Consider the following 15808-nt stretch of genomic DNA (forward strand, 5'->3'; position numbering starts at 1 on the left):
CATTATCATGTGTATTTTCCAACTGAAAACGGATGTTTAGGTTATTGTTTTAAAATTAATCACTTTGATATGGACTCCCGTGGGAAACGTGTGTGTGTGCGTGTGTGTGTGCGTGTGTGTGGCTGTCAGGATGGATGAACACACGCATCAGAACAAATGCTGAAGGAGGGGTTGAAACTTGAGACACTTTTATTCTCATCGGAATTTACTGGTAAAATATTAAATCCCGTGTTAAAAATAAGAGGGATGTTTAGTTGGAACAAACAATTGCTGAATTAGATACTGAACTGGGTGGGGGGGGGTCACAGGGGATTAGCAGACAAAGAAAAAGGAGCACGGGGAAGTTGCTTGGGTGCATGAACCAGGATGTAGTTAACTATTTGCGGTGGAAAGCACCACACGCTGTTGTGCAGCTACTCACGTTTCCTTTCAGGTGGAGATTATACGGACGGCTGTAGGTTATAATCGCTGGGGTGGTAAAAAGAACCGGGAGGCTTCATCAATCCCTGGAACTACGTAATGTTTTCCCCCATGCGTTTGTGTTGGAGACATTAGCTTTCCAAGGTTAACCAGAACGTCAGTCTGGAACCTTGGAAAGGCTATTTTTTAAAGTGCAAAATGAAAGATGCTTATTAAGGGTTGGATGGGAATCAGCGCTAGAAATACATTGAAGGGCATGAAAAGTGGATATGATTTCTAAATATCGATCAAAACATTGATTAAATGCACATTAATGAGTAATGTTAACAGGATCAGGGGTCGAGGTCGGGGTCAAGGTGAGGATCAGGGTGAGAGCTGCATGAGCTGGTTGCCACTTGACTTGGTTGACATCTCGCTGTTCTTCTGGTTGCATCTCATGTCTGCTGCCCAGTGAGGGTCCCAAACTTGACAGAGTCCCACTGGCTGGAGCGCTTGTTTCATTTGTTGTTACCGCGGCTTTGATGCCGCCCACAGGTTACAGTCCAGTACGTCCAGTTTTCCACTCTGATGATTTTTTTAAATGTGCCTTTTTAGACCGTTTGCCGTGGTGATTTGCTCGATTGAACACAATGAGCGTGATTATTGAAGACCTGGAGGAAGGAGGGGCTCTGCACTGTCTCTGGCTTGAGTGAATCGGAGTTTGTCACATTTATTCATTTTAGAAATGATGGTCAATAGATGATAAAACTGCTAATTCCGTCTTCGCTATCAGCGGGGCACACAAAGCAGATTTCCCTGAAGATACAGGGTGTGAACCCACCGCGTGCAAGGAATATTACTGCCCTCCCTCTAATGGGATCAATCACGAGCCATTATCTGCCCGCGCTCCTTCTCCATTTTGTTTGACATCGTTGTCCATGTATTGATTTTCCCCTCCACCCACGAATGCATTTCCAGCCACGACGTCTCTTCAGGCTGCAGTCGTGCACCATGTTCACAGAGATGGGGGCATGTTTGGATACTGGCAAACAACAACCTCAGGACTTTCTGTGACAATTTTCACCTCCATTTTGTTCTTTTATCCTTCATAATGATGCCCACGATGATTGCAGACAGACAATTAAACTGAATATGTGTCCTGTGTTATTTTCCACAGAGTGTAGGCAAAAACAGACCACAACACATTTATTTAACTGCACGGGCCATTTCTTCTCCTGTGGTCCCATTACAACATTCTTCTTCTGGTTGCATGGTTGCACTATTTCCAGATAATAGAAGTATGTTTAAGACAGTGATAGCACAGTGTGATTTTTACAATAAACTTCACTAGGATGATGCACTGAAAGCTTTTTTAAAATTGTGTTGTGTTCATGATGTACAAGTTAAGTTTTAAAAAAAGAAGCTATTATTCCATGGGATAAAGTTTATATTAAGAATGAAATATAAAATCCTACGGCGATTCAGCGTCTGGTCTCTCGAAAAAAGATTATGAATTTAAAACAGATTTCGGTTTGAAGAATTGAAAACGTTTTCTCTGAGAATTAATGGAGCTGTAGTACCGGCATAAGCCCTGCAGGGGGCAGCCTATTTCCTTTTATTCTGCATACGGGCGCAGTAAAGTAGAGGAAGACTTGATTCCTCGTTTTAATTGACGCACAGCTTGTCCAGTCACATGTTTTATTTATTTATACTGACGCTTCGTTCGAAGTTACATCTATTATATTACACCCGCCCCTTTTTTGCTAATTAGCTTCATCCTGTCTGAGTGGCCGCAGAGTAGTCGCGCACTCCGACCGCAACCCGCTTCCGAAACATTACCTTGCGTCACGGCGACGCGGCCAGTGACGAACTACTCCACTCCACTCCCCCGATGTCACCTTTCCTCCTCACTCCTCCTCAACTCTCCCATCAGCACCAAAGGGATGTGACTGGCTGACAACTTTGCTCCGCAGCGCTCGGACCTCAGAGTTTTGCGTGCACGGCTCGAGTCCGAGAGGCGTGATTTTAGTTACTATTGAAGTGCGTGAGTGTGCTTCTGTTTTATTTCCCTTCTTCTTTTCTTGAGTGGAAGCGACTCAGCAGCCCTTTCCTGTCTTGTTTTTGCCATATGTCGCGGAAGCAGGGCGACCATGACTACACCCTCCGGAGTATGAGCAACCTGATGGGCGAGCGGTGGAGGAAAGTGACCGACGGGGGAGAGCGGAGTCTCATCAAGGCTCCGTCCAGCGCCAGCATCAGCAGCCAGGGCGCCCCCCCCGCCGCTGCTCCTGCTCCTGCTCCTGCTCCGGGAGCACCGTCAACGTCCACTGGAGACCTGGAGCGGGCTGCGCGCAAGCAGTTCCAACAAGATGTTACGCCCGGTTTCGTCTACGTGCTGGCGGCGTTTTCCGCCATGGGGGGCTTCCTGTTCGGGTACGACACCGGGGTGATCTCCGGGGCCATGCTCCTGCTGAAGAAGGAGCTGGAGCTGAGCGCCCTGTGGCAGGAGACGCTCATATCAAGTACTGTGGCTGCAGCCGCCCTGTCTGCGCTGCTGGGCGGCTTCCTCAACGGACTGTTCGGGCGCAGGGTGTGCATCCTGTTGGCCAGCTTCTTCTTCACCGTCGGGGGAATCGTGCTGTCCACTGCTCCGGGCAAGGAGGTCCTGCTGGCAGGGAGGCTCATCGTGGGCGTGGGGCTCGGTAGGTTCTCCCTAATGCCCAGATCAATTAAAAAATATCACCTGGAAAAGGGTGGGAACCAATGTTTTCCAACATTTTGTTTTACACGTGTTTTATTGAGAGAATTAGGAAGTTAGGAACCACAAAAGATGGTGCGCGGAACACAGGCAGGCAGAACATCGGCAAGTTAAGCCACATTTTAAAGTGTGGCATATGCAGTCACGCCCCTGAGTCTGTGGCATCAAATAAACACATAGCAACATACATCTTCAAGAAGAGGCGCAATCTGCAACCTACCACAAGGGGTGTCCTTCCCTGCATCGTGTGCCAGTATCAGCCGTGCTTTCAAGAATGGCTGCAGCCGCTTTAGTTTGTGATCTGGACGGGTTAGTTGTCCAGCAGAAAAGAAAAACCAAAGGACGATTTATCATGAAATGTAACCTGATGACACACTGACCAATTTTCAGGCCAGTTAAAAGCATTTCTCTTTGCTTTTGAAATGCCTGCAATGCCGAGTTCTCAGGTCAGATCAGGTGACTGTTCCTTGATGAAGAACCTGTCAACAAGTCTCCACATATTCAATGAATGTGTTGTTGCTCCGCTGTTTATTTATCCTTTGGTTCATTTTTGCTGCTATCAGAAAGTCTGTCTTTATTGCTGTTATTATTCGACTCAGGTGGGGAACTGTTGATTCTGGAGATCCCATCAAAGCGTGCCCCAAAATGGAGTCTACTTGCTCGCCACTTGTCTGTGTAATCACCCTCTCCTTCATCCCTCCACTCTCTGCCTGCCTCGGCATGACAGGCCTCTTGATCAGTATTCAATGACTCCAAATCATTAATAGTGTCTGTTGTTGTTCGTGAGTCACAGCCTCTACAGACAGGCCCGTTAAAGCCGGCTTTTCCAGGCCGAGCAACGCGTGAAGCCTCCCTTTGGAGCCATAACCCTGAAGATCTGATTACGTTTTATGAGATGATCACTGGGGCACAAGAAAGAAATCTTATGAATAATAATTTTATGTAGGTATTTTTTGGGGATATTGCAGTGGGGGTTTTTGTTCTGGGACCCTTCGTGGTCTCCTGGGAGGTGATTGACAGGCACAGCTGATAAGCCACCGCTCATTGGCTCAGCTTTGATGAGCCTGGATTTAAGTTCCCCGTTTCCTGCGGTGGATCATTCAGCCTGTGCAATTTTCCGCTACAAATGAGTTATTGATGAGGTCTAACCAAACCTTATCTTTAAAAGGCCTGGCAGCGAGGCCCCGTGCTCTCCTTTGCTCTCCCAGATGCAACATTTTAGGGCTTTTCATCCATATTTTATCGGTCCGTTAAATATTGTCATTGTGAATTAGGTTTTCACTGAGATCGCCACAGCGGCTGACAGGCGCACAGTTATGAATGCGTGGACATTAATTCCAGAGCGAGCGAGGATGTCTCTCCTGCCAGTGTTGTCTGATTCCCCAGTAATGAATGGGATGGTTTTTCGATATCAGGCGGTATTTCCCCTCCTCTTCTGCCTTCACCCTTATAGAGTCACCTTCATAAGAGGAGCACGCTTGAGCCCAATAGATAATGAAACACATTTTGATCATGCAATTAGCCCCCCACGATTCTAATAAGCTCTGATTTTTAATCCTGTGCCAGACCTGTCAGGGAGCCCTTTGAGTTCCACGCTGAAATGGGCAATAAAAGGTCACAGTGATGTTTGTCCAACCAGGAAATGCAGGCTAATTCCTGCACCCAAGATCCTTGTCTTTGCATGCTCTCGGCCACAGGGCTGACCTTTGTCTGTGCACACAGATTGTTGTGGCGTGTCTCTGCAGAGCGACAGCACCGAGCCGGCTTTTATTTCACAAACCTGCCATTTCAATTAAACCCTCGACGCTGAAATATTAGAGGGACTTTGAATTTGAGAGCTGAATCTATGACTGGATGAGATGTGCAGCCTGTGAGGTTTAATGACACCCTTTCTTGATAATTTAGTGGGGTAATTTTGGCCAATCAATACTTTACACGCGTGTCCCAGGGATTTCCAATATTACAGCACAGCTTTAATTAGGTCTGTAATGAACAATCAATCTTGAGAAAACAATGTCTGACAAACAAAATCCATCTTGAATGGCCATCCTGGTGAAAGACTCTAAAATTGATGTCATACCACCGAGTTTAATGCCATCATATCAATCGATCAGTAAAAATGATCCTGTTTGTTACCTTGTGAAGGTGAGAGCTTGTTTGTTTGCTCGTTTGGCTGTTTCCTCACAATCCGTTCTGAAAAATTGCAACGGTGGATCAACCATCCACCATTTCTCTGCAGGTGTTAAAAGAACCTCCCGTCTGCCTGTAATTACAGACACGATTAAAATGGCCCCCAAAAAAGGACAAACCTGCCATCATCATCTGATCCCTGAGTGTCCATCATAACTTACTGCCTTGTTTTCTTGCTGCTGCAGATGTTGAATTCAAAAAAGAGAGAGAGAGGCTAGAAATAAATTTCATTGTGATCATGTTTATTTATGACCAGGAGGCCTGGCAATTAAGCAGTTGGTTTGTATAGTTATTAGTTTTTCCCGTTAACTAGTTAGAATATGTGGGCTTAATGAAGAGTTTAGGCTCCTAATGGAGGAATTTAAATGTCAAAGTCTCAGAAAAGATCAGAATAATAGACAGTTTTGACCTGACATTTGCACATTTTGCGCTAATTTCTTTCTCCAACAAAGCTTAATGAGAACAGGAAGTTAGTGGATGGCATTTCATGCATTAATTTGCCTTTAAATAAAGGTTTACTGAAATTCCAGTATGAGCATATCAACAAATGACAATATTACTTACTTCTTTCAGTACACATGTGGGGTTAAACAGCAGCTTTCTTTTCCTCACTGCCCATTTTCAGATAGCTCCCATTAGCCTCTAATTGCCTTCCTCCATCACAATCAGCTGCTTGGAAGCAGAAATGGTCTCGGCTGCCTCTGCACTCCAGCCCAGTGATGGAGGGTCTGCTGAAGTCCTCTGATCAAGTCAGTCAGTGTCAGCTTTGTACTCGCGGCTGACTTCACTACACCAGACAGTTTCTTTGTTAAGTGTGGGCGCTGCTTTGAAGCTGAGCCCAGCCAGACGAGGAATCTGAAGAGCTGGTGTGTGTGTGTGTGTTTGCGTGTGTGTGTGCGTGTGTTTTAGAGAGGAGGAGAGGAAACTGTCCTTGGTGCTGAAAAGAGAGTAGCGGTAACCAGAGAGGGGACATGCTGTGTTTGGAGAACATTCACACAAACAAGAGCAGGAATCTGCCCTGTGGCTGAGCTAATGCGCTTTGTTTTCAGGACACTTTTAGTTGCACTGATGAGGTTCAGAGCACGATAAATGCTTGAGAGGGCTCCGGTTCCCTTTGAGGTACTCTCTGCTGCACCGCGGGGCTCAAATTAAGTTTGATTTTCTGGGCTGAGGCCACTTTTCTCACACGGTTGGACTCTAGGATAATGGGTTTCTTAAATTAACACAGGTCTGTGCGTCACAACAGTCACCGACGTACATCTTTGTTCACAGAACATCCACATCTGGAGAATCATTCAACTGAATGTGCTCGACAGGTTATGTAAATGTGCAATGATCTGATGATGCTCTTTGAGGAAAGGTTTCTGTCTACCAGAGGTTAGGTTCTCTTCTCTGGTGTCCACCAGCATCTCTAAAACAGCTTATCAGTGTTTTGCGTTGGGTTTTTTTGCTTTGTTTGCACAGGCAAGCTTCGTGCCAAAGAGCAGCTAATCCCATTTGGTCGGAGGTCTGGATCTCAGGTTTCCACCATCAGATGCTGATGCTTTTAAAATGAGGCATAATTTATAATTAAGAAAAAGACTTGTGGTAGTGTTTACTGTCAAAAAACCCCACCCGGTTTTATCAACAACGAGGGCGGTGTAGCGGTGGTCAGAGCTTTGAGTTGTGACTGGTTCTGCAGTAATGTTGTGGGCTCCTTGCAGAAGCGGAGCAGTGCTTTGAAATGCTGATGACGGTGATTTCCCTTCGGCTCTTGCCTCTCCTCTGCAACAGAAAGAAAAATATAAAAAGAAAAAGGAATCCTCTTTGTTCTCACGGCTATCGATTTTCCCTCCCCAGCGTTGCCACGGTGTGGTATTCGCACTCAGATGGCACCTAGCAAGGGGTTGCCATAGCAACAGGTAGCCACATACTCACGGCGGCCGTCGAGGGCACGGCCGCGGGGGTACAGGAAGAATTTTTGGACTATTAATAGAGTTTATCGGGAGTCAGCTGTGGAAAGAGTTGCTCCCATGGCACCTTGTCAGCTCTGTTCTGAACCAATGCTGACTTTGTTTGGTGTGTGCACATGAGTGAATGTGTGTAAAGTGTTTCTGTGTGTGTGTCTGGTTGGATGTTTTCCAGATCAGGGGGCTGCAGGCCCCATGACTGAAATGGGTTTAGTATTTGTGGCTCTTTGGTTCAGCTCACATTAATAAGTCATGAGTGTTGTTGTCATTTTAAATACGTCATCTGGTAAAATGCTTTTAACAAACCTTTTCTGATCAAAATCGACATTTTATTAATGATATCTTAAATCAGCTCACATTATTCCTGGGGAAAAAAAGTCATTGCAAGTGTTCAGAACTGAAATTGCTTTGGAAAACATCTGGTATTTATTGAACCCTGTAGGAGAGCCTTCTCTTGAACATTCATTTTCTCATATAATACGTTTTTATTCTGACTCTGAGGCTTAAAACATAAGCTGGAAGTTATGAAACGCACAGAAAGAGTTGAGAACTTTCACACCACCCCAAAAGGTTTCAGGCAACTCTTTAATAATTATTATGTAACGTGTTTTTACAGAACAACACCCTGAGCAGGAATCATACATTAAATCTTCCTCCTCTCCCCTCAGAAACCTCCTGCTAACTCTTCCTCTCCCCGTGTCTCCCTCCGCAGGCATCGCCTGCATGACGGTGCCAGTGTACATCGCCGAGGCCTCCCCGCCCCACCTCAGGGGCCAGCTGGTGACGGTTAACACCCTCTTCATCACCGGTGGGCAGTTCACTGCCAGCCTTGTGGACGGCGCCTTCAGCTACCTGCAGCACGACGGATGGAGGTCAGTCTCCCACGTGGCATGGAGAGAAGTTGTAGACACACTCGGCAACAAATCGGTACACTTGTGGGACATTGCAAGGAAGTGATCGATGGTCAGATTAGCCTCATTTCTTCAGGTTCTTATCATATCAAATGCCAGAAAAAGTCAGACTGGCTGAAACGCTTGATGGAAATGTCAGTGCGAGCACAGGTCAGCTGCTAGCATTTCCCACTCTCTCACTCTAAATGTAGCATATGAACGTTGAGAGCCATCAGAGCCCTCATTTTCCTTCTCCTTGTGTGATGATTAGCATTCCCTGCAGTTGTGATGGTGAAGCCAGGATTGTTTGGCAGAATGGCGTGATTCATATGTGATAATGACTTTTGGGAGACGTTTATTGAGTGATGAGCGCTGGGTGATTGATGTCTTCGCCGCCACAGCAGAAGAAAAGCCTCCGATCTGCACGTCGAGTTCAGTAAATTACACCGATTTCTTTCAAGTGCTTCTCTACTTCCTACATGTAACTCTCATGTTTTATTAGAACCTTTCAAAACATCCCTGAAAAAGATTTTACTGCTTAGAAATCTGTCTCTTACTGCCACTGTCTTCATATTTCTCGTTGCTGTAAACCTACAAATGGTTAAAGCTGCGGTTTGATGTTATTGCTGCAGGGTTTTTAAATAGTGCAATCTAAATTCTGTATTTCCCAGTGAGTATTTTTAATGAGCAATATTGTCTGACGCTTAATTGCAGACAAATAAACTCAGGACAGGACATTTAGCTGTAATAAACACCCGAGGGCGTGATACTTATCTGGTGTGCAAATAGAGATCCCTAATAATGCCTTTCTGGTTCCTCAGGTACATGTTGGGTCTGTCGGTGCTCCCCGCTGTGCTGCAGTTCATCGGATTCCTGTTCCTGCCGGAGAGCCCTCGTTGGCTGATCCAGCGCGGGCTGACCCAGAAGGCTCGGCGTGTGCTCAGTCAAATCCGGGGCAACCAGAACATTGATGAGGAGTACGACAGCATCAAGAACAGCCTGGATGAGGAGGACAGCGGTGGAGGTAACAGCGGGGGGGAAGCGGGACACAAAAGATGGATGTTGTTTTTGACTTTGAAGGAACCTCGCTGACAAAATATAACACGATTTGCATAAAAACTGAAAATTTAATTCGTTTTTCCACAGACAATGACTGCCTGCAAAACAATAGGAGGGGGGGGGGGGGGGGAGTAACACGGCATCTCAGTGTCAGGCTCCGGGAGGAATGTGTGATTAAATAATTTAGGCCCATTGTAAGGGTCCAATTTAGTTCTAAACTACCCTGCAAAGGCAAGTTCTGGTGCGATTCAGCTGCAGACACAGAGTCTAAAGGAGAAGGAGGCCTGCGAGGTGCCAGGATTGGGTTCGAGTATGAAAACTCAGCATGACTTTGGCTTCCTGCAAATGAAATGAAATTTTAGCTGACCTTTGCGTGGAGGCTGCCGTTGGCTCCGAGATCTTTCAGCCGAGGTGATTGAGCGAGATTGTCAGGATGTCGGCTGGCTTTATCGGCTCAGTATTGCAGCTTAATAACAGCAACAGCCTGTCCAATCTGACACATCTCGACTTTTATTGTGGAGGGAGCCACAGTAAATCATATGAATATCATTTAAGGAACGTCGCCTTCTCAAAGTGACAAGCCTTTCCTCGCCTGTGGAGAAGCAGAAATATCTTTATAAAGTGTCAATTTGAATAATGAATTAATGCTTTGTTGTCACCATGGTTACCGGAGTCACGTTTGGCTGCAAGAATAAAAACAGCAACATCTTTGTTTCAGTAACAGTCTCAGTAATTGGATTTGGCTGATTGGTGTGTTGTTCTTCATGACCAACTGTTGTGACTGACCAACTGTTCCAAATAGAAATATGACTGATCATCAGGTGTGTGTTGGCCATCACTGGCAAATACAGCCAATAATAATGTCGGCTTCCACCGTATTGGTTCCTCCACTGGTTTGGTCACTTAGATTTAGGTTTGGGAGTGTTCCCAGGGAGGGTTATTGGAGATATGAGCTGGGAGTGGAGGGAAGAAGAACGCTAGTAGAGGAAAGTGGATTCATCCTGCTACTAATCAGCCCTGGCAACAGCGAACGTCATGTGTCTTCCAGGAGTGGCATCTATAAATCCCACGGGTCCCCGCGGAAGGATCAGGGTTCGTAGAAACCGAAATGCACGGAAATCAGGATAAAAGTGCGACGTTCCACTTCTCCTCACAGCAGCTTCCTGCAGCCTGGAGCTGGAAGCTAACGCAGATGTTGAAAAGTCTTGATCTTCCCTCGTCAACGAGTGGTTTTCTCGCACTTTTCCGATTGTTGTTGGACTCGTTCCTGTGGCGTAACGATGCACGTTTCTCAACACAACTTGTTGTTGTTGTTCACTCCAGCTGGGAAATTTAATCCCATAAATAACCTTTTCTCTCTCTGAAGGAGTCTTTGGTTTGGAACACGGACTCTCGGATCTTCTAAATCGACGAGCACAGCCCGGGTGTTACGCTACGTTATCGGTGTTAACGTGTAACCTCGGAGTCTGTTTACAGCGTACGGTATGTGGAACCCATGACATGCAGGTTGCCATGGAAACAAAAGTCCCTCTTTCACACTTCATGTAAATGTAGATCTAATGAGGATTAAAAAGTATCACCCCCCCTTTACTCCTGGCACTCCTCATACATACGGGCACGCGCGCGCACACACACACACACACACACACACACACACACACACACACACACACACACACACAGTTAATGGTGTAAGATCCGGTCAAAAAGCTGATAATTGGCAGGAAGATGATTATAGAAGCACAGGGCGTAGCTCTCAGCAGACAGCTATCATCACTTCCTGTCAGCAGCTTACTCACATGCTGACATTTACTCAGCAGGACCCAAGAGCTCTAATTTTGTTGCACACCATAATTAGAGTAATTCTTTATTAAAACTCATTCAGACAATTGAGGAGGACCAACATAAATGCACGTGTGTTGTTTGCTTTTATACTTAAACACCAGCCTTACGGTACATACAACTGAATGTCCTGGTTATTTGAGGAAGTGTTAGCAGCCCTACATCTGAGGTTATGGTGGCCAAGGAGGCGATAAAGAGAGAGCGGAGCGGTAATTGTCAATGTTGCGCCGGCAATTATGATGGAGAAGCAGTTCAGCGGCGTGGTTGCAGGTTAATTCTGTCGCCCTTTATGGTGCCATTCTTCTTGAGAAACTTCATATGCTCTGGATTGAACGAGCCCATTGATTTCTTTGGAAACCTTCTTCATAACAATTCCTGTTCCAAGCAACACCAAATAGACTCAAATGTGACCTTTGTAAAGCAAAAGGTCGGGCCTGGACAGACGGCGCAATACAGCCATCAAAAGATCCGCGCATCCACCAGCACACGGCAGAGATACACTCATTTATGTTTTCTAGAAGCTGTTGTCAAGTGCGCCCAGTGGAAATTATGGGGTATAAAAATGAATTTTGCTGACACTAGTTTTAGTTCTTTTAATCTTTTTTGACTTTGCTGCATCTTTAAGTTTTCTGCAATCTGGTACTTTCAAGGATTCCAGGCACAAATATGCTCTTTTAAGCTAAGCTAAATTGTACGGCAATATATTAATGCTATACAGATTTTGGTTTGCATTTAATTATTGATATCATACTGCGAGAAAAGCTTTTCCTGTATTTATTCTCAGTTCAAAGAAATCCTCTCTTTAACCTGCTATCCCGTCTGTTTGTTTTCCCCGTCTGCTTCCAGGTAATTGAATGGCACATACCGAACTATCAACAAAAGAAAGCTGTGTTTGTGTTCCTCTGGTGCATCTTTGAATTATTAATTTTATTTATCACAATTTAATTGCTCCTGCATATAAATGTGCACACCTGACAAATATCTGGGGGTGTTTTTTCTTCTCCCACAACGCTTGTCTTGTTTTCTACTACCGATCATTAAAAATTCAAAATATATAATGAGCGTCCACTGCAGCTTTGGGTCTCTTTAAGTCCACAAGGAAGTCGTTATGGAACCAGGGCTTTGTAATTAGGGAGAAACATGCTTAGTGTCATCACACAGCTGTATCTTGTTTTTTATAAAAATGTATTTTATGCATAAAATAGATTACGTCGCTGTCATTTTATCTTAATTAAATAAAAGGTTTGAGGCCTCCAACTGGAAAATGCAGTCATCTTAAATAGGATTTAATTGAATCTAAACATGACAAGAGGAATTGGCCTCCCTGCTGATCTTATTTTTAATCAATAATCATTCCGCTCTGATTCATTTTTGTTCCACTCTTCGTATTTGAGCGTTAACAATGTGGAATGGGCTGCTTAACAAATATGTCCTTCAGGACATTCTGGACAAATATTTTGATATTAAGAGACTGAAAAATGTCACATTTCTGCCCTCGCTGTCATCATTTTGCACAGCAGCGAGCGGGTGGTTTGGGGTTTTCACGCTGGGTGGAGTGCACGGAAATGAAATCACAGTCCCAGATGGGGGATTATTATGGAGGTCACATTAGCAGAGGATGCAAGCAAGGCGAGCTCCTTCTGATGAAAGCAAAGAGGGGAGATTAGGGAATTCTCTCTCTCTTTACTTCAGTAATTGGCTTTTATTTTGGCATAGTTTGCTCCAGCAAGTCTAAAGAAAGTATGAATGTGACACCACTAATATTAACCTTTTATATGCTGCAGATTCGCTATGAGAGATTTTGAATATGATGGTCAATGGTGACTATTCATGAGTTAAAGTGTATAGAGTACAGAGTGTTGGATGTTGTGTGTGCACAACATGTTTTGTGTGTGTTGTGTGTTGGGGTGGTGAAGGACACAGTGGCTCAGATTTACCTCCAGGTAAGTTTGAAGCTAATCCTTCCTGCTGCAACTGGGGGGGGGGGGGGAGCAGGAAGCAGCCCCCCACCTTGATAGCAGTAGTGCAGCAGGTCTGTGCATTGTGTCGATGTTGTATGCTGCTGTGTTTTGCTCCATACCCAGCAGGTGACCGCGGTGGAAATGATTGGAATGTAGACCGTGAGCCCACCTGATCGTAAATACTTCATCACAGACTGATGCTAGCAGACCCAACGCTATGAACGCCTCCAAGGGCAGACTGTCGCAGGAGGGTGCCAGTTTTATCACGGTCACCGCCAAAGCTAACGGAGAACATACCTCTGAACCGAGGATGTTTACAGATGTGATTTCAGGATTTCTCAACATTTATAATTATGATTATCTGTGGACGCACTTGTTAGAGAAAGGACAAATTCTGATGGCTTATGCAAGAACACTAATATTCAGTGTTTGCCCTGAGCTAAATGACTCACCGTTTCTTTTTCTGTGTGTGTGAGTGTGTGTGCGCCCAGAGGATCAACCCCTGTGATTTGCATCGGAGCAGGTGTGAGGCCTGAAAGGCACGAATCTTAATAACCTTGTAGACTGAGTACCGGCGGGCTCCAAAACGGCACTGGAGATTTTATTATGGGACAACAGGAGAAGAGAGATGGATGAAGTCTGCCTGCTGCACAGTTTTGTAATAGGCAGCATGAACAGGTGAACACGGCCCATTACTTTCGAAAAAGCATGTTTTTAGGTGGTTTTCTTGAAACCCTGATGTATTTTAGATGCATCCGATGAATCCGATATGATGCTGTGACCTGAGTTCTAGTAACTTACAAGTAAATTTATCTATTTTTTTCATTTGTTTTCATTTATGTAGAGTTTCTCTATATAAATTGCAGAATGGAATACGCAGGCATTAAAAGTAGAAATTTTGAGCATCTAAACTTCTTTAATTTTGCTGCAATAGTTAGATGCACGTGTAATAATCCCACGCAGTCTGTCCCAAGGCTGCTGCATCAATAGACGATTCGTGCAGAGAGAAGATGCTTTAAAAAGAGCGGAACCTGTTGGACTAAACTCCTTTTTTTGTTCCTTTAGAATTACTGTTCTTTTCTGTGGTTGACGTGGTGAATGGTGGTAAAAAACAACAACAAAACTAAATTAAGGATCGACTGTTCCATTCTCTGTCAGTCCTTCTCCTCTTTCAAAGCACATCTGAACAATTAGGAAACTTTTTCGGAAGCAAAGTCACCCCCCAGCAGCCACGATTCCACTTTCGCCAGCTTTTGTGAGTCATGTTTGGTAGCGTTCATCCTCTGCACAGACTGCAGGGCAGATTGGACCATGTGAGCATTTAAAATACGGCCGATCTGTTGAGTAATTGGCTCTTGACTTGAGTCAAGTGGGAGGGAGGAATCCTGTCCCACTCTGGAAGGGCTGACCCATCCATTATCATGTTTTTCCCCTGGTTTTATTAGCTTGTTCTAGAGGAAAACTCAATAAGTTGCTCTTGACATTGTTATTAGATTGAGGAATTACAGGTCAGGGATACAGGAAAATACCAGTTATTTAACAGGTCCGTACTGGAACTTATCAGTTTAGAATCTGTCTAAAATTGGCTGCAGGACTGAATATTGTTGCAGCCATCCCAGGAGTAAACACTCCTTCACTGTCCCAACAATAAACCAATGTGGCTGTATAAATATGTGCTTGCCTTCCATCACCGCTATGATGGTGAGTTGTGGGTGTTAAGTGAAAAGCAGCGTCCAAATGTCTCCCCAACTGTTCCTGCCATTTCAAGAAGCATAATTTGACATTTTGAGCAAAGCTGGACGCTCTTGTAGCCAGAATTGATAATGTACCAACCCAGAGCTCAGTGGGGAAAAAGGCCATTAATGTATTAAGCACAAGCCAAAACTACACTTACGTCACAATCAGCAGCGAGGAAAAGGAAAGCAACACGTGAAGAACAGAGCTTCATTCTCGCCCCGTGTTCTCCTTCAGGCTTTAAATACCTTATTAATTATTAAGACAGCAGAGCTGGTTGTGCAGGGGCAGATCTGTCTTGATTCTCCTCCTGACCTGTGAATGCATATTCGACCCCCCCCCCCCCCTCATTGTATTATTTCTATTTTTAAAAAAGGGACGCCAGCTGCATTATTTCACCTCTTCAGAATGTGATAATTAATTTCATTTGGCAGAAACTGTTCTAATCAGATGTGTGTTTCTGGAGGCGACTACAGCATTCAAATGTGTAATTTGTGTGTTTATTTGCTTCAAAAACAGCTTTTCGCGGTCTCGAGTGTCATCAGGCTGTTGATAAAACCACAGTCTACCTCAGCATGCGTTGTTCAGGAAGATAATCTTACTGTGATTCCTCTAAAATAGCCTGTGCGCTCTGTTTTTGTGTTTCCCTGAAGGTTATTGCTCAGATTTATATATTTTATTTGTTATAGCCGCCGTCTCCCCCCATTTCTGGGTTTTTATCACCAGAACAACTCGACAGCCCATTTAGAAAAACCTCGTCCAATTGATTTCCTTGATGAAAATGAATTGAAAATGGAAAACTGGTGGTCTTGCGAACATTTGCAATGTGACTCTGCAGCTTGTGAAAAATTGTCGCAATTGAAGTCGTTTTTGGATGAATGTTTTTCATTTTTATTCATCCAGGTAACTCCAGATAGATTTAGACACCCTGCTGCAGAACAGACAAAGAAAACTAAGGAATAAAACATTTGCTGGTTCGCTGGTTTGTCTAGCCGCCTCCCTCCGTTCATCCCCGTCGCTATGGCA

At 44.7% G+C, this 15808-nt stretch overlaps 1 protein-coding gene across 2 annotated transcripts in view; it reads left to right on the forward strand.

The window, feature by feature from the left end:
• Positions 1–2165: 2165 nt before the first annotated feature.
• LOC130519309 (proton myo-inositol cotransporter-like) overlaps positions 2166–15808 on the forward strand; it is a 29911-nt gene continuing 16268 nt past the window's right edge. The window contains exons 1-4 of one of the 2 annotated variants that reach the window (XM_057022645.1): positions 2166–2439; positions 2543–3101; positions 8009–8168; positions 9008–9210. In XM_057022645.1, the coding sequence (XP_056878625.1) occupies positions 2570–3101; positions 8009–8168; positions 9008–9210 (895 nt within the window). In that variant the 5' untranslated portion in view covers positions 2166–2439; positions 2543–2569. Of the gene's footprint in view, positions 3102–8008; positions 8169–9007; positions 9211–15808 lie in introns of both variants that reach the window. The other variant, XM_057022644.1, reaches the window with a different exon arrangement.

The sequence above is a fragment of the Takifugu flavidus genome, chromosome 22 (assembly GCF_003711565.1).
Source record: "Takifugu flavidus isolate HTHZ2018 chromosome 22, ASM371156v2, whole genome shotgun sequence".
Classification (NCBI taxonomy): domain Eukaryota; kingdom Metazoa; phylum Chordata; class Actinopteri; order Tetraodontiformes; family Tetraodontidae; genus Takifugu; species Takifugu flavidus.